The sequence below is a fragment of the Camelus bactrianus genome, chromosome X (genome assembly GCF_048773025.1).
Source record: "Camelus bactrianus isolate YW-2024 breed Bactrian camel chromosome X, ASM4877302v1, whole genome shotgun sequence".
NCBI lineage: Eukaryota > Metazoa > Chordata > Mammalia > Artiodactyla > Camelidae > Camelus > Camelus bactrianus.
This window is the reverse complement of record NC_133575.1, coordinates 84,331,606-84,351,886: the sequence shown is the minus strand read 5'-3', so window position 1 is coordinate 84,351,886 and position 20,281 is coordinate 84,331,606. Positions and strand designations below refer to the sequence as shown.

General features: G+C 49.2%; 1 protein-coding gene across 3 annotated transcripts in view; it reads left to right on the top strand.

Moving 5' to 3' along the window:
- Positions 1–19,704, top strand: part of FRMPD3 (FERM and PDZ domain containing 3) — a 121,892-nt gene extending 102,188 nt beyond the window's left edge. For all 3 annotated transcript variants that reach the window (XM_074359200.1, XM_045509983.2, XM_045509985.2), the window contains 3 exons: positions 4,777–4,921; positions 13,416–14,237; positions 15,800–19,704. In XM_074359200.1, coding sequence (XP_074215301.1) covers positions 4,777–4,921; positions 13,416–14,237; positions 15,800–18,804 — 3,972 coding nt within the window. In that variant the 3' untranslated portion in view covers positions 18,805–19,704. The remainder of the gene's footprint in view (positions 1–4,776; positions 4,922–13,415; positions 14,238–15,799) is intronic.
- Positions 19,705–20,281: the final 577 nt, after the last annotated feature.

Here is a 20,281-nt window from a genome sequence, read left to right as displayed (position 1 = left end):
TGTTAATTTGTTACAGAAGTGACAGGAAACTCACATACAATGAGATTCCTTCAAATAGGAAGCTCTCATTCACTGCGTTAAAAGTTATAATTGATTTGATAAACGTTCTGCTCACACTCAACTTCTGTTAACAGAAAATCAGATGCATGTGTAACCAGAGATATCTGCTATGTGCATCACTTTTCATAAGTCAGTACCCTATGAAATGGACAGGGCGGTATTCATCCCTTTCTCGGATAAATTGGCAGAGGCAGGATCAATGGTATAGTGCGGTAGTAGGAAAAGAGGAAGACCGAAGGAGAAAAAAGATCCAGGTTTCCATTTGACAGTCATTTAGTATGAGCTGATTGTTGCCAGGAAGGATGCCAAACCCAGCAGGAGATACAAAGATGAAAAGAAGAAAGAAAAAATATGGCTCCTGGTCCTCAACAAGCTTGCTGTCTTGTCGGAGAGAACGAAGTGCACAATTATATGTAATACCAAAGGAGGTACCATAGAAGAGGTATCAAGAGGAGAGCAAAATTAATTCTGGCTGGGGGATTAACGAAGCTTCCTGGAGACACTATAGATCAGCAATATCCGTGGTTACTGAGTGGTGTCTCTCTCCATGTATTTGCGCAATAGGAAGGATTTGGGGGGACGGGTCTGGGAAGCTCTGCACTGGAGAATGGCTTCCCTGGGGCTCAGTAGGAGTCTATCCTTAGGGTCACTGTCGTGTTGGAGCTTGTTTGCACAGGCGCATGAGAGCTAGCTGGGCATATGTATCTCTCCCAACTTTGCATTCAGTGACATTACATTGATACTTGAAAGCGGCCATGGTGGAAGTATGTATACCAGGGAAATTGGCAAATACTACAAATCAGGACTTCAGAGAACGGGCTGTTAAACGTTTACCAGCCCACCAAAGCCTGGGGTACACCCAAGAAAGACTGCTTGAATTTCCTTAATAAGGGACATGAATTTAGAAACCAAACTTGGCCATTTTCCCCTAGATATGCCATTCTCGTCTGGGAACATTCTGGAAGGGCCTGGTGAAACAAAGATTATTCACTTAAGGCAACAGTTCTCAGCTCTGACCGCATATTAAGAATCACATGTGGAGATTTAAAAACCACTGGACGCCCGGGCCCTTCCTCTCAAACCATTTAAAGCAGAATGTCTGGAGGTGAGGCCAGAGGTAGATAGGTTTTTAAAGCTTCCCAGGGGATTCTAATGTGCATCTGGCCTGAGATCCACTGCCTTAAAGTGATATTCTGCCTTGCTCCCCAGTTGGCTGGCTAGGCCCGATTAGCCTTTCCCAGTGCTGTGGAGACAGGAAGCCAAATGTACTGGTCTCCTGGGACTCAAGGACCATCATCTTGTCCCCTTACCTCACTGGGCCCCTGGATTCCCATTTTTTTTAATCCTGTTCTCGGAGATGCTAGTGTGAGCTGAGGCTACTGCAGGCCCAGTCCCCTCCCTAGTCAGCATACCAAAGTGCTGGGTGCCTTGGAGCTCCCCGAGCATCTCAAGAAGGAGATGGGGCTGGAGCACGTCAACTCAGTCACTGCTGTGCCTGCTCACAGCTGGCCGTGCCTCCAGTTCCATTCTTCTTTTCTCCTTTTCCATTTGAAGATGGCCTGGGCATATTTAGTTACAGTTTTTACTCAGCAAGTTTACTTGCTCTTAGTGGGGCCAATGTGAGGGAGTATGCAAATATCTTTCTGCAAGAGACAGCAGTCTGGGACCTAGACAGCTCTGGGCCATTACCATACTCCATTACCACAGAAGAGGGGAAGAGAAACCATCAAAAGGAAGTCCCAAGGGATCTCCTGTGGCCCAGTGTGTCTCATGTTCTCATGTTTGAGCCTTATGGCTCTAGTGCTTTCTGTCGGGACAAGCACTACATTAGATGTCATGATCATTAAAATCCTATTTAAAATAGAATGTTGTATTTGAAGATTGCTAAGAAAACCTATCCAATCTCTTTGTTTGCCTGCCTTTGATTTGATTTTTACCTCTCTGGCAAAAGTTGCCTCTGTGTTCCTTTTGCAAGCTGCATCTGGCCCGTGCTAGGGCCCAGTGAACTGTGCGGGGTGCAGAGGAGAGGCTCGTGCTGTGCTGTGCTGTGCTGGGCCAGCTTGGGATGCACTTGGCCCTCTCTGGGCATAAGATTTTACCTTTGTGCTGTTTTGTTATGGACATTGGGCTATATTGAGGGTAAGTGATCAGAGGGGAAATTGAAGGCAGACAGGGAAGTCAATCAGCCAGGTAGGCACTCAGCCTCTGATTGTCTATTGGCCAACTGAGCAGCCAGCCAGGCAGCTAACCAGTCAGGATGTCAGGCTGTTAGGCATTCTGCCTGTCCTGCAGCTGACTAGTCTATCAGTCTGTCCATCAGTCAGTCAGCCAGGCAGCCTGTGCTTTGTTTGGTCCAGTGGGTTCTCATTCCATTTGTCAGCCAGTGTCATTTCCTCAAATAAGCTCTCTCCAGCTTCTGAAACCAACGTAGTCACACATGCGTGTGTTCAAACCCACCCACCCACCCACACACCAGTCTAGGACGTTCTGTGTTCTGGTAGCTCTCTGTCCTTTTCCTTCATAGCACTTATCCCACCTGGCAATCATATCCCTTTGTGTGATTATTTCATTTATGCCTTATTTCCTGTTAGCTTATAAGCTCCATGAGGGCAGAACCTGCCTGGGCCCTGTTCTGGGATGCACGGCTGCATCTCTCAGTGAGTCATGCTATCCGTAAGCTGTCTAGCCAGCGTGTGGCAGCATGCTGGGTGGACAGAGTGGGCCAGGCCACGGGAGCATTTCAGCCAGAGGGAACAGCATAGGTTAAGGTATGAAAGGATCAAAGAACAAGACCTCTCTAACACCCTGTAAATGCTGTGCTCTTGCTGCAGCATATGATTAGGGACAGTGATGGGAGCAGGGCACAGGCAGAGTTAGTGGGAGATGTGCTTAGAGCTGTACGTTGGGTAACAAGAGGCTTTGTGTGACATTGGAAGGCAGTAGGAGCTCTTTTAGGTGAGGAGCTATTAAAGATTTTAAGTGAGAGTCGTGTTTCAGATAGACACCCAGGCAGCCATATAGAGGTAAAGTGGAGTGAAGTGGGTAGTGGCTAGAGGCAAGGAGTCCAGTCAGGAGGCTATTGAAGATCCTAAGGTTAGAGTGTCACCACCTTTGCCATATCATGAAAAATTCCACAACTTGTATGGCCCACTGGAATAAACAGATGAGGCAGCTTGTGGCCAGAGGTAACAGGACCCAGAGGCCAAGGGGCTCAGGATCTCAGCACACTTGTGATCCATTCACATATACCTTGAGAAGTTTGGGTCTTGGAGGAAGACGATGAGGGTCTGAAATGAGGCAGTGGCAGCAGGGACGGCCATGATGTCTGTAAATGCTCCAGAGGCAAGCTGAGCAAGTCTTGGGCCCTCATAGCAATGGTGGTAGCAGCTGTCCACACCCAAACCTCTGTTTATCCTTCTGCCATTGGTGGCAGGGAGTAAGGCAGAAAGGAGGCATATCTTACTCTCTCCCTTACCATTCCATTCCCCTCCTGTCTCTACTTTGTTGTACACAAGGTTGACCATTCTGTTGTGATTGAGAAGCATCCATTAATAAGAGATACAAATATCCCCTCTGCCCTTTCCCCATAATGACCCCAAAGTAGCATCTCATCCTTGATCCCTTTCTCACTAGATAAAGGAGCCATTCCTCTTCTGGGTACAGATGGTTCCTTTTTTCTCTGATAGTAATTTTTTTATTATTATTGAAGTATAGTCAGTTTACAATGTTGTGTCAATGTCTGGTGTACAGCATAATGTTTCAGTCATACATATACATACATATATTCATTTTCATTATAGGTTACTACAAGATATTGAATATAGTTCCCTATGCTATACAGTAAGACCTTGTTGTTTATAAAGCCCCCCTCTTGAAGTTTTGCAGTGCACATTCATATATTAAAGAATTTGAGAATTCCCATATTACAACCATCTGCCTAGCTTTGTTTAACTCAGTGTTTCATATACACATTTGACTAAGGAACTCTTTTAAGAAGCACACCAGTTAACATAGGGAGGAAACTTTGGGAAATAGAGGAAAAGGGGGGTGGGGAGCATGAAGGACTGAGCAGAGCTGCAGACCAGAAAGACTTTGTGACCCAGAAGACACGGTGAAGGCTACATTGCATGGAGTGTCCATGTCCGGGGAGCTCTTCTAAGTATTGTAGTGGACAGAGATGAACAAGAGATTGTTTGCGCATTTGAGGAACTTCCCATCAAGGATGCTCACCAGCCTCGCCTGGACTCCTTCCCAGCTGGCCCACTCATCTGCTGAACCCTGACAAGCCCAATCACAGCCACACAGCCGTCATGTGATGTTATATAATTTTACCCTTTTTCAGTAAAAGTGGTTCATTCAACGTGTAATTAGAGATTGATTTAGTTTTGATACCTGGATAAAAGTTTACTATAAATTCTCAAATCACAAATTATTTGTTGCTGGGGGAGTGGGATTAGCTCAGTGGTAGAGCACATGCTTAGCATGCATGAGGTCCTAGGTTCAATCCCCGGTACCTCCATTTAAAAAAAAAAGAGAGAGAGAGAAAAAAAAATTTTTAAAAAGAAGAAATTGTCAAGCCGTGTGCCTCAATTTTGGGTTCAGAAAGTATGGTTCTCATAAGTATGCCAGTCATCTCGTCTTTACTGTCACTCTCCTGGACATGCACCTGCTCCCCTCCTTCCTGTATTCTCACGTTTCCACCCATCTTTCCCCCAGCCTCTGGTGCTGTTGATGGAGTGGCCCGAAGCCACCAACTTTGCCTGCCTGATTGCAGGGTACTGCCGCCTCCTGCTGGATTCCAGGAAGATGATCTTCTCCAGGCCTGCCAGCCAGCCTCTTCCACCTCCAATGATCAAGGCAGGTAGGGCTCAGCCTCGGTTTTCAGCGTGTCAGAGGCCCTTTGGACCCTGGAGACAGGGAGGGAGGAATGCTCACCCCATTCTGCCACTGCCTGGTTTACCAGGAGCCGATGCTGTACTACTGTGTCCCATCTGGCACGAGCCCGTGGAAAAGACAGCTGGCCTTCAGATGGGCCTGTCCCACAAAGGATGCCTGTGACAATATATTGTGTCTAAGTCGGTCAAGGAACGTAAGATAAAAATAGCAAACAAGCAATGCATAGAACCAGTTAAAGAATGGCATTGGATCTAAGGCAAAGCGTTAGAAGTACAATGATCTGGGAGTGATGCATGGGGGTTTTGGCTTAGTTGAAAGTGAAGGCTGAAAATGAAGAGAAAGCCTTTCTTTTGGTCATCAGAGTGGGGACTGACAGAGCTGCCTGAAGTGAAGAGACCACGATAGGCTGGTGTGGGAAAGGTTGTGCAGACCCAGAGTACATTCCAGCAGGAGGATTGGCGAGAGGAGGGGATGATCACTAAGAGCAATCAGGGTCAAGTGCAGCCCCCAAACAGGAGACTTCCCAGTTAGGCAATTCAGGGCAGCCACCCCTCAGAGCTGTCCTGCTGATGACACAAACAGGGGCCTCAGGACAAATCAGCCCAGGCCGGATACTGCAACCTTGAACCAAAAGAGGAGGAGAAGGAGGAGACCCAAAGAACAGGTACCCCACATGGAGTGGACTTGAGGCCTTCCCCACCCCAGCACCCAGACATCACAGGTAGAAACTGAGACCACCCACCCAGTAGGTCCCCCCTCATGTGCTGAAGGCCCTCCATCCACTTCTCTTGACGCTTGACCACTTCTCTCTACAAGTCTGTCTTGGTTCACAAGATACATCACATGTGATCTAGAGTGAGTTGTTTGAGTGTAGAAACACACCCTCTCACCTCATTGTCTCTTCATCACCAACATCATGACAAGCCCATGTTTTCCTCTCATAACACTGTCCACAAGAATTAAAAGGCAGCCCACCAAACACGGATTTGGGAAAGGATATGTGGCCTCAAGGCATATGAAGGAGGCTCCATGTAGAGAAGTAGAGGGACTTGGAATAGAAAAACCCAGGGGCTGAGTTGCCACATGGCTCCTGGTGAATAGGTCCAGAGTGGGAAGCCATAGGTACTAGCAAACCTCTGATGGGCAAAGGATGGCAAAGCCAGTGTTAGCCTTGTAACTGTCACCTGCAATCTTCTTCTTTGTCATGACACCCTATGATACCTCTTACTGAGCAGGACAGAGAGGAAGAAAAGGAAAGGGAAGCCCGAAGGAAGAGCCTGGAGCCCATCGGAGTCTCTTGGAAGTGTTGCAGCCTGGAAAAGAGACTTCCAGAAATGCCAGGCATGGCTTTAGAGCCCCTCCCTGATTCCCGAGAGCCACCTTGAGCCTGCAGAGTGACGGGGCTCAGGCTGCCTCTAGCACAGGGCCTCTCTGTCCACACAGGAGCCAGATGGACAGCGCTGGTGCCCCTGCTGTTTGTAGGGCTTCACCTCCCCAAGGGTTTAAGTCCATTCTGGGGCCCTGTTGTGTGACCTTTGGGGCTATTAGATGCTGAGTTCAACAGCAGCCACCCAGCACTCTTGGCCAAGGAGACAGGGAGACTCATGGCTCAGGCTGTTGGGGGCTGGTGTGCACATCTCATCCCATGGCCCCAAGGATAGGCAAGGGGGACAGCAAGAGGCACCACGGAGGAGACCTCTGCCCCAGTTACAGTGAGGGGCCATCGGTCCCTGGTACAAAATTGAGATGGGTTTCCTCCATCTGCCCACACTTTCATGTCAGAACAGAAGCTCCAGGACCAACTGCTGTTTAGCAAAGGCCTATAGGGAAGAGGAATCCCACCAACCTCATCTGGGCTTTTCCTTCGAGGGCCAAAGCCCGCTGAGGGAGACTGGGAAAGAGAAAGCATCGCCTCTCTGAGCCTGAGAAAAAAAAAAAAGGAAAATGGGGACTTGGGAGGGAAGAGATTACCTCTTGGGCTTTACTGGTAGTCTCCCCACAGGAGGTATTTCGTTTATTCACTCAACAACTATTTCTCAAGTATTCATTATGTGCCAGGCACTGCAGATAGAGCCACCAAAAACAGACGTGGTCCTTGCCCTCACCGAGCTGGCAGTCTAGCGGGGGAGTACGGACAGACGAGCAAAGGGATCATGGCAATGCAGTAAGTGCCTTTGCATTTATTTAGGGAAAATTCAGCTGCCCCAACAGAACAACACCTGGGCTTGAGAACACAGCTTAGAGAAAGGCTCAGACAAGTGCCAGTTCTCTACCTTTACTGGGCTGGCAGGAAATCCAGAGGCAGCTGCCATCCCTCTCTAGCCCTGAGTTCCCCTGTATCCTGGGGGAATCCAGGAAAATAAGGCTTTGGGAGCCCCAAAACGGGCCGCAGTTGGAGGAGTTCACTCTACATTTTCTCCCATGGTTAGAAAATGGTTTTGTCTAGTGAATCGAATATTCTGGCTAATGGCTACTGCGTATCTCATGCATTGCTTACTGATTTTCATGAAGTTAAACGCAACAACATGCACAGGGTGCTAAAGCTAGACTGAACACAACAGACTTTTTTTTCGGTGATTCAGAAAGAACATGAAGTCATTCCAAGGCCTCTAGGTCATTATTATAACCAGTCATGATCATCAGACTGTAGAATGCAGCAAGATCAAGTTATAAAATAGAAAGCTGGTTGTGTCAACGTCGTGTTGGCCATGTGTGCATTGTTTGAGCATAGCTCAAATTGGATCACCATCTTGTTTCTTTGGAAGTGTTTCTTTTAAGTCAGTCTTCTGAGTGGTTGATGGCTGAGTACAGAGGGGTAGACTAGGGCGTCCCTCTTGGGAAAAGCTGTTGAGCAATTTACAGCAGATTTGCAATCTGGGAGGCACACCGTCCGCAGCCATCAGCCTACAGCACCTGGCTTCCCTGGCATTTCTAACCTCCTGGAAGAGATCTGGGCTTCTCCGGACACATGTTCTCCTCTGCACACCACTCCCCCTGCTGCTCCTTGGATCTGCAGGTCACAGTACTGAATAGTGGGCTGGGCATTACCTGGCCTTGATAACCTGGTGTTGGGAGATGTTTCCATCTTGCAGGGAGGGAAGCCACCCCTGGACTTCCTTGTCTAAGAGAAGTCACCACCTGCTTCATTGGACCTGCCCCTGGGAGACACCTTAATGCCAGTCTATGCTGATCATTCAGCTGTGTCAGAGGGAGTTAGCACCTGGTGCATGGCCAGGATCTGTCGACAGTGCCTACAGGTTGAGTCCTCCTGAACTGAGAGTTCATGCTTCTGGCTCAGTGCTCCCCAGGAGCACTTCTTTCCTAAGGCCCAGAAGTCATTACGTATTGTTCCCCCAGCTGACCCAGAGTTCCCTAGATACAGCCACTAAGGTCTGAACTGAACCCACTCAATGTAGTTACATTGACTCTGTATTTCGAGGGGCAACGTGGTCCATGGAAAACAGCAAGGGCTTGAGATCTGAAGTCAGAGAGACCCGGGTTCCAGTACCTGCTGTGCTGTATCCTGGCTGTGTGATCATGAGCAAGTTCCATAAACTGAGTCTCAGTTCCCTCTTCTGCCCACTGAGGATAATAATAGTACCTACCTCACGAGGGATTGACAGGATCATGTGAGAAAAACCCTATAAAACCCAAAAAGTACAGAGCACATTTTTGCTCTTTTTATAATGATTGAGGGTTCATCATGTACCCAGGGCTGTGCTTTTTTTTAAAAATAAACAATTTATTTAGCTATAATTTCTAAGCCATAAAGTTTACCCATTTAAAATTCACAACTCAGTGTTCTTGAGTTATATCTAATATATTCACAGGGTTGTACAATTCTTGCCACAACTTAATTTTAGAACATTTTCACCCCTCCTAAAACAAACTTTGTACCCTTTAGCACTCATTCCCCATTCCCCTCCTAATCACCACCCAGCCCTAACTGACTTTTCTGTCTCTATAGCCTTGCCCATGCTGGACATTTTGTATTAACGGAATCATACGATATATGGTCTTTGTGGCTTCCTTTTTTCACTTAGCATAATGTTTTCAAGGGTCATCCATGTTGTAGCACATATCAGTACTTCATTTCTTTTTATTGACTAATAATATTCCTTTGTATGGATAGACCACATTTTGTTTATCCATTCATCGGTTGGTGGACATTTGGGTTGTTTCCACCTTTTGTCTATTACGAATAATGATGTTATAAACACTGAGGTACAAGTTTTTGTGGAGACATATTTTCCCATTCCTCTTGGGTATGTATCTAGGAGTGGGATTGTTGGTCTATGTTTAATTTTGAGAAACTGCCATACTGCTTTCCAAAGTGACTGCACCATTTTACATTCCCATCAGAAATGTTAGAGGGTTACGATTTCAACATATCCTTGTCAACACTTGTTATCACTCATCTTTTTTATTTTATCTATTGTGGCAGATGTGAAATGGTATCTCATTGTAGTTTTGATTTGCATTTCCCTAATGATTGGTGATACTGAGCATCTTTCCATGTGCTTATTGGCAATTTGTGTATTTTTTTGGTGAAATGTCTATTCAAATCCATTGCCCATTTTTAAACTGGGCTATTTGACCATAAAAGAGGGTTTATTTCTGGACTCTCAGTTCTATTCCATATGACTGATATGCCTAAGCCTTATGCCAGTACCACAGTTTCGATTACCATTGCTTCATAGTAAGTTTTGAAATCAGGACGTATGAGTCCTCCTACTTTGTTCTCTTTTTTAAGACTGTCTTGGTTATTCTGGGTCTCTTGTGATTCCATGTGAATTTTTGAATTAGCCTGTCAGTTTCTACAAAGTCAGCTGTGTTCTGATGGGACTGTGTTGAATCTATACACCAATTTAGGAAGTACTGCCATCTTAGCAATACTAAGTCTCCCAATCCATGAACATAGAGTGTCCTTCCATTTATTTAAATCTTCTTCAGTTTCTTTCACACATGTTTTGTAGTCTCCAGTATACAAGTCTTGTGCTTCTTTTACTAAATTTACACTTAAGTATTTTATTCTTTTTGATGCTATTGTAAATAGAATTGTTTCCTAATTTTATTATCAGATTGTTTATTGCTAGTGCATAAAACACAATTGATTTTCGTATATTTATCCTCTAACCTTGCTGAGTTTGTTTATTAGTTCTAATAGCTTATTAGTGGCTTCCTTGGGGTTTTCTATATATAAGATCACATCATCTACAAATGGAGATAGTTTTACTTCTTCCTTTCCAATCTGGATGCCTGTATCTCATTTTACTCTCTAATTGTTCTGGCTAGAAATCCAAGTATAGTGTTGAATAGAAGTGAAAATGAAAAGCCTGGACTTTTTCCTGATTTTAGGGGAAAGCTTTCAGTCTTTCACTATCAAGTATGATGTTAGCTTTGGTTTTTCATAGATAACCTTTATAATGTTGAAGTTCTCTTTTATTTCTAACTTGTTGAGTTTTATCATGAAAGGGTGTTGGACTTTGTTAAATGATTCTTCTGTCTGTTGAGATGATCATGTGGTTTTTGTCCTCTATTCTATTAATGTGGTGTACTACATTAATTGATTTGGGGATGTTAAATCAACCTTGCATTCCTGCAATAAATCCCACATAGTGTATAATTCTTGATATATGTTGCTCGATTCAGATTGCTAGTATTTTGTTGAGGAACTTTGTATCGAAATTCATAAGAAATATTATTGGTCTGTAGTTTTCTTATGATGTCTTTATCTGGTTTGGTATCAAGGTAATACTGGCCTCATTAAATGAGATGAGAAGTATCCTTTCCTCTTCTTTTTTTTTTTAAGGGTTTGTGAAGAATTAGTATAAATGCTTCTTTGAACATTTGACAAAATTCACCATTGAAGCCATCTGGGCCTGGACTGACTGACTGACTGACTGACTTTATTGTTGCGAGGGGGGATTTTATTTTTGGCGGGGGGAGGTAATTAGGTTTATTTACTTATTTATTTTTAGAGGAGGTACCTGGGATTGAACCCAGGACCTCATGCATGCTGAGCATACGCTTTACCAGGTGAGCTATACCTTCCCTCTGTGAGAGGGGATTTTAAATTACTATTTCAATTTAACTTCATGTTATTAGCCTATTCAGATTTTCTATCTTCTTGAGTCATTTTTGGTAATTTGTGTATTTCTAAGAATTTATCCATTTTATCTTATCTAATTTGTTAGCATAAGAGTCTTCAAAATAGTCCCCTTATAATTGACTCCATATCTCTAGAGTCTGTGGTGATGTCCCTTCTTTCATTCCTGATTTTAATCATTTTAATCTTCTCTCTTTTTTGCTTGGTGTGTACAGCTAAAGTTTGTTAGTGTTACTGATCTTTTCAAAGAACTTTTCGTTTCATTGATTTTTTTTCTCTATTTTTCTATCCTCTATACTTTACTATTTCTTTCCTAAATCTGCTTGTTTGGGGTTTAGTTTGCTCTTCTTTTTCAAGTTTTATAAGGTGGAAGGTCAGGTCATTGATGTGAAATCTTTCTTCTTTTTAAATGTAGGTGTTTATAAATTTCCCTCTACACCCTCCATTAGCTAGATCTCATACATTTTAGTATACTGTATCTTCATTTTCATTCACATCAAAGTATTTTCCAATTTCCCTTGCAATTTCATCTTTAACCCATTGGTTACTTAAGAACATTTTATTTAATTTTGACATATATGTGAATTTCCCAAATTTCCTTCTGTTACTGATTTCCGATTTAATTCTGTTGTGCTCAAAAAACATACTTTATATGGTCTAATTCCTTTTAAATTTGTAGAGGTTTACTTTATGACCTAACCTGGAGAATGTTCCAGGTGCACTTAAGAAGAATGTATATACGCTGCTGTCAGGTGACATATTGTATAGATTTCTGTTAGGGTTAGTTGGTTTATGGTGTTGTTCAGGTCCTCTGTCTTCTTGTTGATCTTCTACCTAGTTGTTATAACCATTAATGAAAGTAAGGTATTGAAGTCTCCAGCTACTGCAGTTGAATTATGTGTTTCTCCTTTCAATTCAGTCATTTTTTACTTCATGTATTTTGAGGGCTCCATTGTTAAGTGACAGCACCATGCTTTTGTGATGGCTATAAGAACTAGTGAAAAGCAACACTGACACACTGATCCTGTCAATTTGGAGTTTGAAAGGCATTTGGAAGTTTTTTCCCAGTATCTTGACCACCATGATGAACTATAGGGTAATGGTTAAAAACATGGGCTTTGTAGTCCCTCCAACCTGGGCTCAAATCCACTCTGCCATTTACAACTCATGTAACCTTGGGTAAGTCACAGAACTAAGTGGATCGGTTTCTTTCTCTGTAAACTGGGGCTAATGATAGCACCTACCTCATTGGGCTGTTGTGAGGATTAAATGGGATAATGTGTGATGACCTGAGCCTAAGTTAGTGCTTGCTTGCCATCTGTCTGTCTGCTGAAAGCAAAGGCAGTTGGTATTATCTGAGAATATTCTCACAGATAACATGGGAATGGGCCCCCCCCAAGACAGACTAAAAGAAGCCTTTCAGAAAGAAAGCATTTAGGTAGGGAGGGTGTATAGCTCAGTGGTAAAGCACATGTTTAGTATGCACAAGGTCCTGAGTTCAATCCCCAGTACCTCCATTAAAGATTTTTATTAAAAAAGAAGGGGAAAAAAAGGCATTTGCTATGGATAATTCTCAGATGTACACACTTACCATCACTAAAAGCTGTTGATTAGAAGATTTTGCTACATATATGTATAGCAGGCAGGCTGGCCCTATAGGAACACAGAGAAGTAATGTGATTTGAGCAATTGAAAGAATGCTCCCCTCCCCACCCCCACATTTGCAAGTCCCAGCGTATCTCTCATACACTTTACACATTCAGACACCCTGCATTCTACTAGTAGAGCTCTGTTCTTTTAGGGTCCCTCCATCAACAGTCCTCTTTGAAGTGCACGCTCTTGGGATTGTCCTAGCTTGTTTCACACTTTCCCACTAAAACCTGAGAAACTTGTCAGATTCATTTCCTTCTGCTGGAGGAGATCCAACACAACCCCAGAGCAACAGAGCCCTGGGGGTCGGACAGGCTCGGAAGAGGGTGGGGTTTGGGTCAGGGACAGTTCCAAGGGGGACATAAAACAAATCTCACCTCCTTAAGTATGCTTACAACTGACTCTCAGACCAGGCATAGCCATGGAAGAGTTCACCCCCACCCTACCTCACCCCATGCCTTTTCCCATTTCGGAGGTGACGGGGCTATTAGCAGCCCAGGCCATTCAACTCTACTCACTCTGCTTTCGGGGTTGGCAGAACATAGCTGCCCCTTCCCCTAACCTCTAGCAGCCAGGTAATGCTCTCTCTCGGTACCTGCGACCCAACTGGGCACCAGAGACCCAGGCCTGAGACGCCAAGGGAGCTCAGCCACCGTCCTCAGCACCGGGGCTCATCTGTTGATTCTCTTTCTGGGTTTAGATTACATGCACAGCGCCCACCGCCCTGTCACTGGGGGCCACCTGGGGAAAAAGGAGAGTAGTTATGTGGGCGGCGTGGGCACCAGCCCCAGGAAGTCGAGCCGCTGCACGCCCCCGCCTGCCGACTCTGAGCTTGTCAGCTTTTGCTACCTCCACATGCGGGAACAAAGGAAGGAGCAGGAAAGCCGGACAGATGTCAACGAGAACTTAATATTCTTTGAGGAGACCAGGCCCCGGACCAAGTCTGACCCCACATCCAAAAGCTCTGGCCAAGGTTACGATGTGATTCCCGATGACTTTGATGCAGCTAGCCTAGACCACGAGCCTTGCGCCAGCAGGGCCCGGTCCTACACCTTGGACAATTCTCTTGGGGCTGAAGCCCTGAATTTCTACTGTGACTCTTGCAAAGCCAAACTCCAGGAGCAGCGGGGCCCTCGCAAAAGTGGGAGGCCCGGCTCCTCTCGGGACAATATGGTAGACTTGATGTCCCTCCCACCCCCTGGCAGTGAGGAGGAGGAAGAGGAGGAAGATGAGAGCACTTCGCTGTTGCCTGCCATTGCTGCCCCACCTCCTGGTTTCCGAGACAACAGTTCTGATGAGGATGACCCCAAGCGCCGGGCCGTCCAGAGCCAGGAGCAAGGACGCCACCTGCGTGGGCTTCTGTACGATGAGATTCCAGTGACATTGATTGACAGCGTGCAGACCCGGACAGTCCGAGATCATGCCCAGGAGCTAGATGATGCCCTGGTGTCCACTCTGCAGGCTCTGGAAGCCCTGGCAGCCTCAGAGGATGGACCACATCCCCCACCCCCACAGACTGCAGGTAACCACCCGTTCCTCCTCCCTCTTGCCCCCTCCTTCCTTCTCCTGGCGAGGCAGGGCCAGCAGGTGACATTTCTTCCTACTAAGCAGAGGTGAAAGTCAGCGTAGTGTGTCAGGGCAATGGATGGGCCAGAGGCAAGTCAGATAGGGTCGAGGGATCTGCTGCTCAGCCCCCACTCCAGCTCTGGCTCTCACCGTTCCATGTCTTTGGAAATGTCTTGCAGATGGACCCCAGGGATGGGGTCATGACAGCTACAGAGCCATGCCAGAATGGAGGATCAGAGTAAAATTATGAGAGATATAGAAGACAGGCAGAGAACATCCAGCAGGCATATGACTGGAAGAAAAACAAAACAACCAACTAACCATTTAGGGTCCTGGGATCGGGGAAGCCAGGAGCCGTCTCTGCTCAGGGCTGAGCCTTTATCCTGCCTACAAGCGTTGGCTCTCAGTCAGACACACTTGAGTCCTGACTTCTTCACCACTTTCAGTGTCCCCTTTGGCAAGGCACTTAACCCTCTCTGAGCCTCACTTCTATCCTCTTAAATGAATTGGAGATCAATAGTTCTATCACACAGGGTTGTGAAGATTAAATGAGATTGTTCGTGCAAAGCATAGAAACGCTGCCTAGCGCAGAGTAAGGACTCAGTATGTGGTAGGGATTATGATTAATTATTATTTTGAGGGCATACCATACAACATGCTTACTAGTCCCTGTTATAGACCCACATACGTCCCTCTTGTAGACAAACACATGTGTCAGACACGCACCCATAGTCACACATACATCCTTCCTTCCACATATGCCTTCAAACTAAGAAGCCAGTGATACAACAACAGAAAAGAAGTAGGGAGGAATGAGGCGTACGAGAAGGTTCATGTGAGGCGAGGGCAAATGTGGACAGAGAGGGTCAAGAGATTGGGGTCAACGGGAACCTGGCTGACCAGGGAGAGTACCAAGCCCTGCCTTTTCTGTATGTGAGAGCATCCTTGGTGTTGGGCAGCCCCCATGTGTTCGGCCCCCAGGCCTGGTATTTCTCTTTGCTCAGAGTCTGGAGCTCCAAACACTAGCTGCTCCCAGGCGAGAGGCCCATGTGGGTAGCCAGAGAGAGGCCAAGTTCAGCTAAATGGCCTCAGCTGCGGCGACTGTAGGCCAGCCTGGCCAGATGAGGAGGGCCAGAGAGAGAGAGAGCTCTCTTTGCCAGCTCTCTTCAGGACAATTAACAAAAATTTCCTAGCTGTTGAATCTAAAAATAGTGATGATTAGCATGTTGTTTTGCATGTGATTTGCATGTTAATTTGCCATCAAACTGCCCAGATCATCTCTATGCCTCTTTTGTTCCTCTTTCGGATTCCAGTCTTTCATAACCCCCCTCCCAGCTTGCCTCTTTGTCCCCTCTCTTCCCCTCTTCCCCCCATCAGCTTTGCAGTACCCCTAGGCCTGACTGGTTTTCCCCAGCTTGAACTACTGCTGACTAGCCTTGACCCCCATAGACTCTCTACATATGGTTGTAAAGGATTTGACCTGAGTAAGTGCTGCAGGCCCTGTCCCTGTTCCTCCAGGTCTGATTGTGCTGGCCACAATCACCCCCGAATCGTCGCTGGACTCGGGCCATGAAACCAACTCTTCGGAGCTCACGGACATGTCGGAGATGATGTCGGCCATGAAGCAGCACCAGAACACCACTTACTTCCTGGCCCAGCACCTCAATAAGGACAGCCTCCTGGCCCGCAAGGACCTACCCTTCCGGATCCAGAGCTGCGCAGCCCAGGCTGTTCTCACGGCCCCTTACTCTCTCGGGCGCCCGGATCCCAACTCGTCCCTCCAGCCAGCCGTCACAAGCCAGAGTCCTGGCCCCTCTGGCGCTCGGAGGAAGCTGCCCTCTACAGAGGCCCAGCCACAGCGCGAGCGAACATACGCCCTGACAGTGCACCCAGCCCTGTCCCCGCAGCTAAGTGAGCAGAAGAATCTGAGCCTGCTGTCCCCAGTTCCTGAGGACAAAGGGCCTGGCCACACCAGGGCAGGCCTAGAGATGTCACTGAGGGCAGCCACACCGTCCCTCAGTGAAGAACAAGTCTCTGAGCTACGGGAGAGCCTGCCCAAGGAGGTCAGGTTGAGCCCGAAGCTCATCCTGGACCCAAAGGGCAGCGTGACTCCAGCCATCATCTCGGCTGCCCTCCAGCAGGTGGTTCACACTAAGAGTCTACCTGCCCCTGGCGGGGCCTTGGGGAACCCTCCCAGCAGTGGGGAGAGAAGGCTGGAGGCCAGCGTAGGGAGGCCAGAAGTCAGCATGCTGGGCGGCAGTGCCAATAAGAATCTTAAGTTCAAAATGAGCCCTGGTGCTCTGGAGACCTCACGAAATTCCCAGCAGCAGCTGAGCCCAGAGGTCTCATCCAGCTCCAGAGCACCCACAGGCAGCCGAACTGATAGTCTGCACCTCTCCTCCCAAGAGGACAGGCTGCCTGTTCAAAGCATCCCTCCCAAAAGCTATCTCTCGCACACGAGTCGAGAGTCAGTGGACAAGCAAGCAAGCGGGGAGATGGCAGGCAAGGGTGGGCCCGAGGGTGCTAAGCCTTCCCTGCACAAGCCGGGCACCATCTCCGGCCAGGGGGAGAAGGGACAGCTAGAGAGCACACCCCAAAGCAGCAAGCTTGAAGAGACCAGTCTGGTCCCCCGAGCTGGCTACCCCATGATTCTGCAGAGCCCCAGCTGCCAGCCCCGTGGCCCCAGCCCCAGCGGCCAGTCCCGAGGCCACAGCCCCAGCTGCCAGCCTCGTGGCCAGAGCCCACTGAGGCCTCAGGCCACCAGCCGGCAGGTGAGCACCATGCCCTCCAGGAAGGTTGAAACGACCCTGGATGGAGCCCACTTGGCCTCTGAAGGCCCCACCAAGCCCAAATCATCCCGAGGCCCTTTCCGGCTCCGCAATTTATTCTCTGCCACCTTCCCAACCCGCCAGAAGAAGGAGACCGATGAGCGGCAGGCCCAGCTGCAGAAGGTCAAGCAGTATGAGCTAGAGTTCCTCGAGGAACTTCTCAAGCCACCAAGCCAGGGGGAGCTGCCGGGCACTGAGTACCTGCAACCCCCAGCGCCAGGCCGCTGCAGCTGCCAGCTCCGCAGCAGCCCCGTGCAGCAGGGGCCTGGCATGTCCCGAGAGCAGAGGCGCAGCTGCGATTGCAAGCGCATGTGCCGCGGAGGCCGACCTCAGGCCCCCCAGACGCCGGTGCCCAGCCTCCGGGGAAGGGAAAGGGACAGAATCCCCCCTACCCAGAAGCAGCCTGAGACCGGCCCGGGATTGAGCCTCGGCAGCCCCACCAGTGTCCAGCGCATCCGCTCCACCAGCCTGGAATCCCGAGAGTGCCGATCAGACCCTGAGAGCGGCGTTTCGTGCCTGACCACGTGTGCCTCCGGGGGCGAATGTCTAGGGGCTCCCAACTACAGGAAACTGATGCGTCGCTACAGCATCAGTGAGCTGGACCAGGGCGACAGGGCCTCGTTGACCTCGGATGTCTACCCGCACCCACCCCTGGGTATGCTGCCCAGGGAGGCCAAGGAGGTAGAGGCAGGCCTCCCCCTAGGCGTGGGTCCCAAAAGCAAATCGCTGGAGTCCCCGACCCTGGGAGACCCGTCCTACGTCCACGTTGCCCCTGAGACCAAAGGCCCCAGACAGATGGCCGTGTTCTCACTGCCAGAGGAGGTGTACCGCAAGCCCGCAGAGCTGGACGAGGACAGTGAGAGTGGCAAGTGCTGCTCCATCCGCTACTGCTTCTACTACCGCAAGTGCGACATGGCAGATGACGCCAGTGACGGCAAGGATGAGCTCTCCTACTCCATCCCCATGAAGATCCTGCCCGGCATGAAGCTGGACGAGCAGGTGGTGCCCGTTGTGAGCAGGACCCTGCAGGTGCTGGATGCCGCCACCTGCAGCAGCAGTAGCCCTGGGGCCTCCCGCACCCAGGAGATTGACCTGCGGGTGTCTACCTTTGAGGGGAGCCTGGCCAAGATCAATGCCCTGCGGGCCCACGCCTATGGCCTGCCTGATGGCTTCCTGGCTGCCCGGCTGGACACCAACGAGCTGCTGACAGTCCTGCGGCAGTGCGTGGCCAGCCCTGAGGCCCGCGCCCCCAAGCCCTACGTCTCCCAGATCTCCGAGTACAAACTCGAGCTGGCTCTCAAGTTCAAGGAGCTCCGGGCCTCCTGCCGTCGAGTGGCCAATGTGGACAAGAGCCCAACTCACATGCTGGCAGCCATCACGGGCAGCTTCCAGGTGCTGAGCAGCCTCATTGAGACCTTCGTGCGGCTGGTGTTCATCGTGCGCTCCGAGGCCCAGCGCCAAGAGCTGCTGGCCAAGGTGGAAGAGGTGGTGAGGAACTACACCTTCCTGCTGCGCGCAGCTGAGGAGTCCACCGCCCGGAACCTTAACCAGCAGCAGCAGCAGCAGCAGCAGCAGCAGCAGCAACAGCAGGCGGCAGCTGCTGTGGGGGCAGCTGCAGGGCACCCACCAGGCTCCCCGACTTCAGCGACTGTTATGAGCACATTCACCCGCTCCTTAAAAACCCTTATTAAGTAGGGCATCAGCCCAGGCCTGTCCCCCTTCCCCAACCACGGCCCCAGGTTTGAGCTTCGTGGTCTTTGCATCTTGTGGTGAGTGTGTGTTCTGCTGGGCCAGTCAGGGTCCCAAAGCCTTCAGCCTCTGGGAAGTGACAACTCCCTGGATTGAGGCTGTCCCTGAGGGCTCCAGGCAGCTGCCACCCTGAGTATCATCACCCCTTCCCTGGCCTCTGGGCGTCACTGTGAGGGCCAAGGGCCCCCCCCCCATCACTACGTCTGCTACAGAGGTATATTTTCTCTCTTCTCTAGGGCTGAGACGTGCCATCAGGCTCACTTCCTGCTCCAGTTTGGGGGTGGGAGCGAGACAGGCCTGAAGCAGGAGGCCTGTGGGCCTTGAGTTCCTCCTGGCATCTGTTCCCCTCCCAGGAGCAGTGGCAGTAGTTGCAGGCCAGGGCGCCAAGCGAGCAGAGGCGGGAGAGAGCACTCAGCGGAGATGTGCCCGCCCACCCTGGGCTCATACTCACTCGGCAGGAGCCACCGCAGAGGGCCCATGCCCAGGTGGTAGGTCTGCAGAAAACAGCCACACAGGGCTGTTTGCAGCCACCCTGACAGGCTGGCAGCCTCAGGCGTGCTCGCCCCCAGGCCCAGTAGCTCCACACCAGCCATCCCATCCCCAAAGTGCCCTGCCCCTCACTGACGGGCAGGGCAGCTCAGTCCACTAGGGAGCAAGCATCTGAGGTCACCCCACAAGTTCTGGGTAAGGTACCTGGTGAACACGTCTGCCCTGGGGAGACCCAGTGCAGGCCTCGGAGCCCGCCTGGCCCAGCCCAGCTCAGCGCAGGGGCTGTTGTTGCTGGTGAGCGGCTCCTCTCAACATCTCTACCAGACAGACTGTCCTTAGGAGTACGACTTAGCTACAGATTGGGGGTGGGGGGTGGGGGGGTGGGGGGAAGGGGGTCGGGGGTGGGGGGTGTTGATGACTATATCTTAAACTTCTGGAAGCTAGCGTGATATGTTAATCCTGAGTATATGCTTTTGGCTGTGTATTGACCCTGTGGATTTGTCTCTCTAAGAAAAGAAGCTGAGCGCCTTACCCGGTGCGGTCCTGCACCTCTCTCTCTCTCTCTCTCTCTCTCTCTCTCTCTCTCTCTCTCTCTCTCTCTCTCTCTCTCTCTCTCTCCTCCCCCACCCCCTGGAGTCTTCTGGAAGGGAATTCACACTGTTTAGCATCCTCCTTGACACACATCTGCTGCCGTCACCGCCCCCCACCCTACAACCTTCCTGGGAGTGAAGACACGGAGTCCCTACTAATCGTCCCATTGTAGGGAACAAAGAAAGCCAATGCTTCTTCTGTATAGATTGCTTGTCGTCCACCTCTCCATACCTCCCTGTTTCCCACATGCTCATGCCCTGTGTCTGCCTCTCTTTCATCATTCCGTGAGAGGCCCGTGTGAAACCTCCCATTCTTATGTGAGTTTTATAAAGATATACACTGT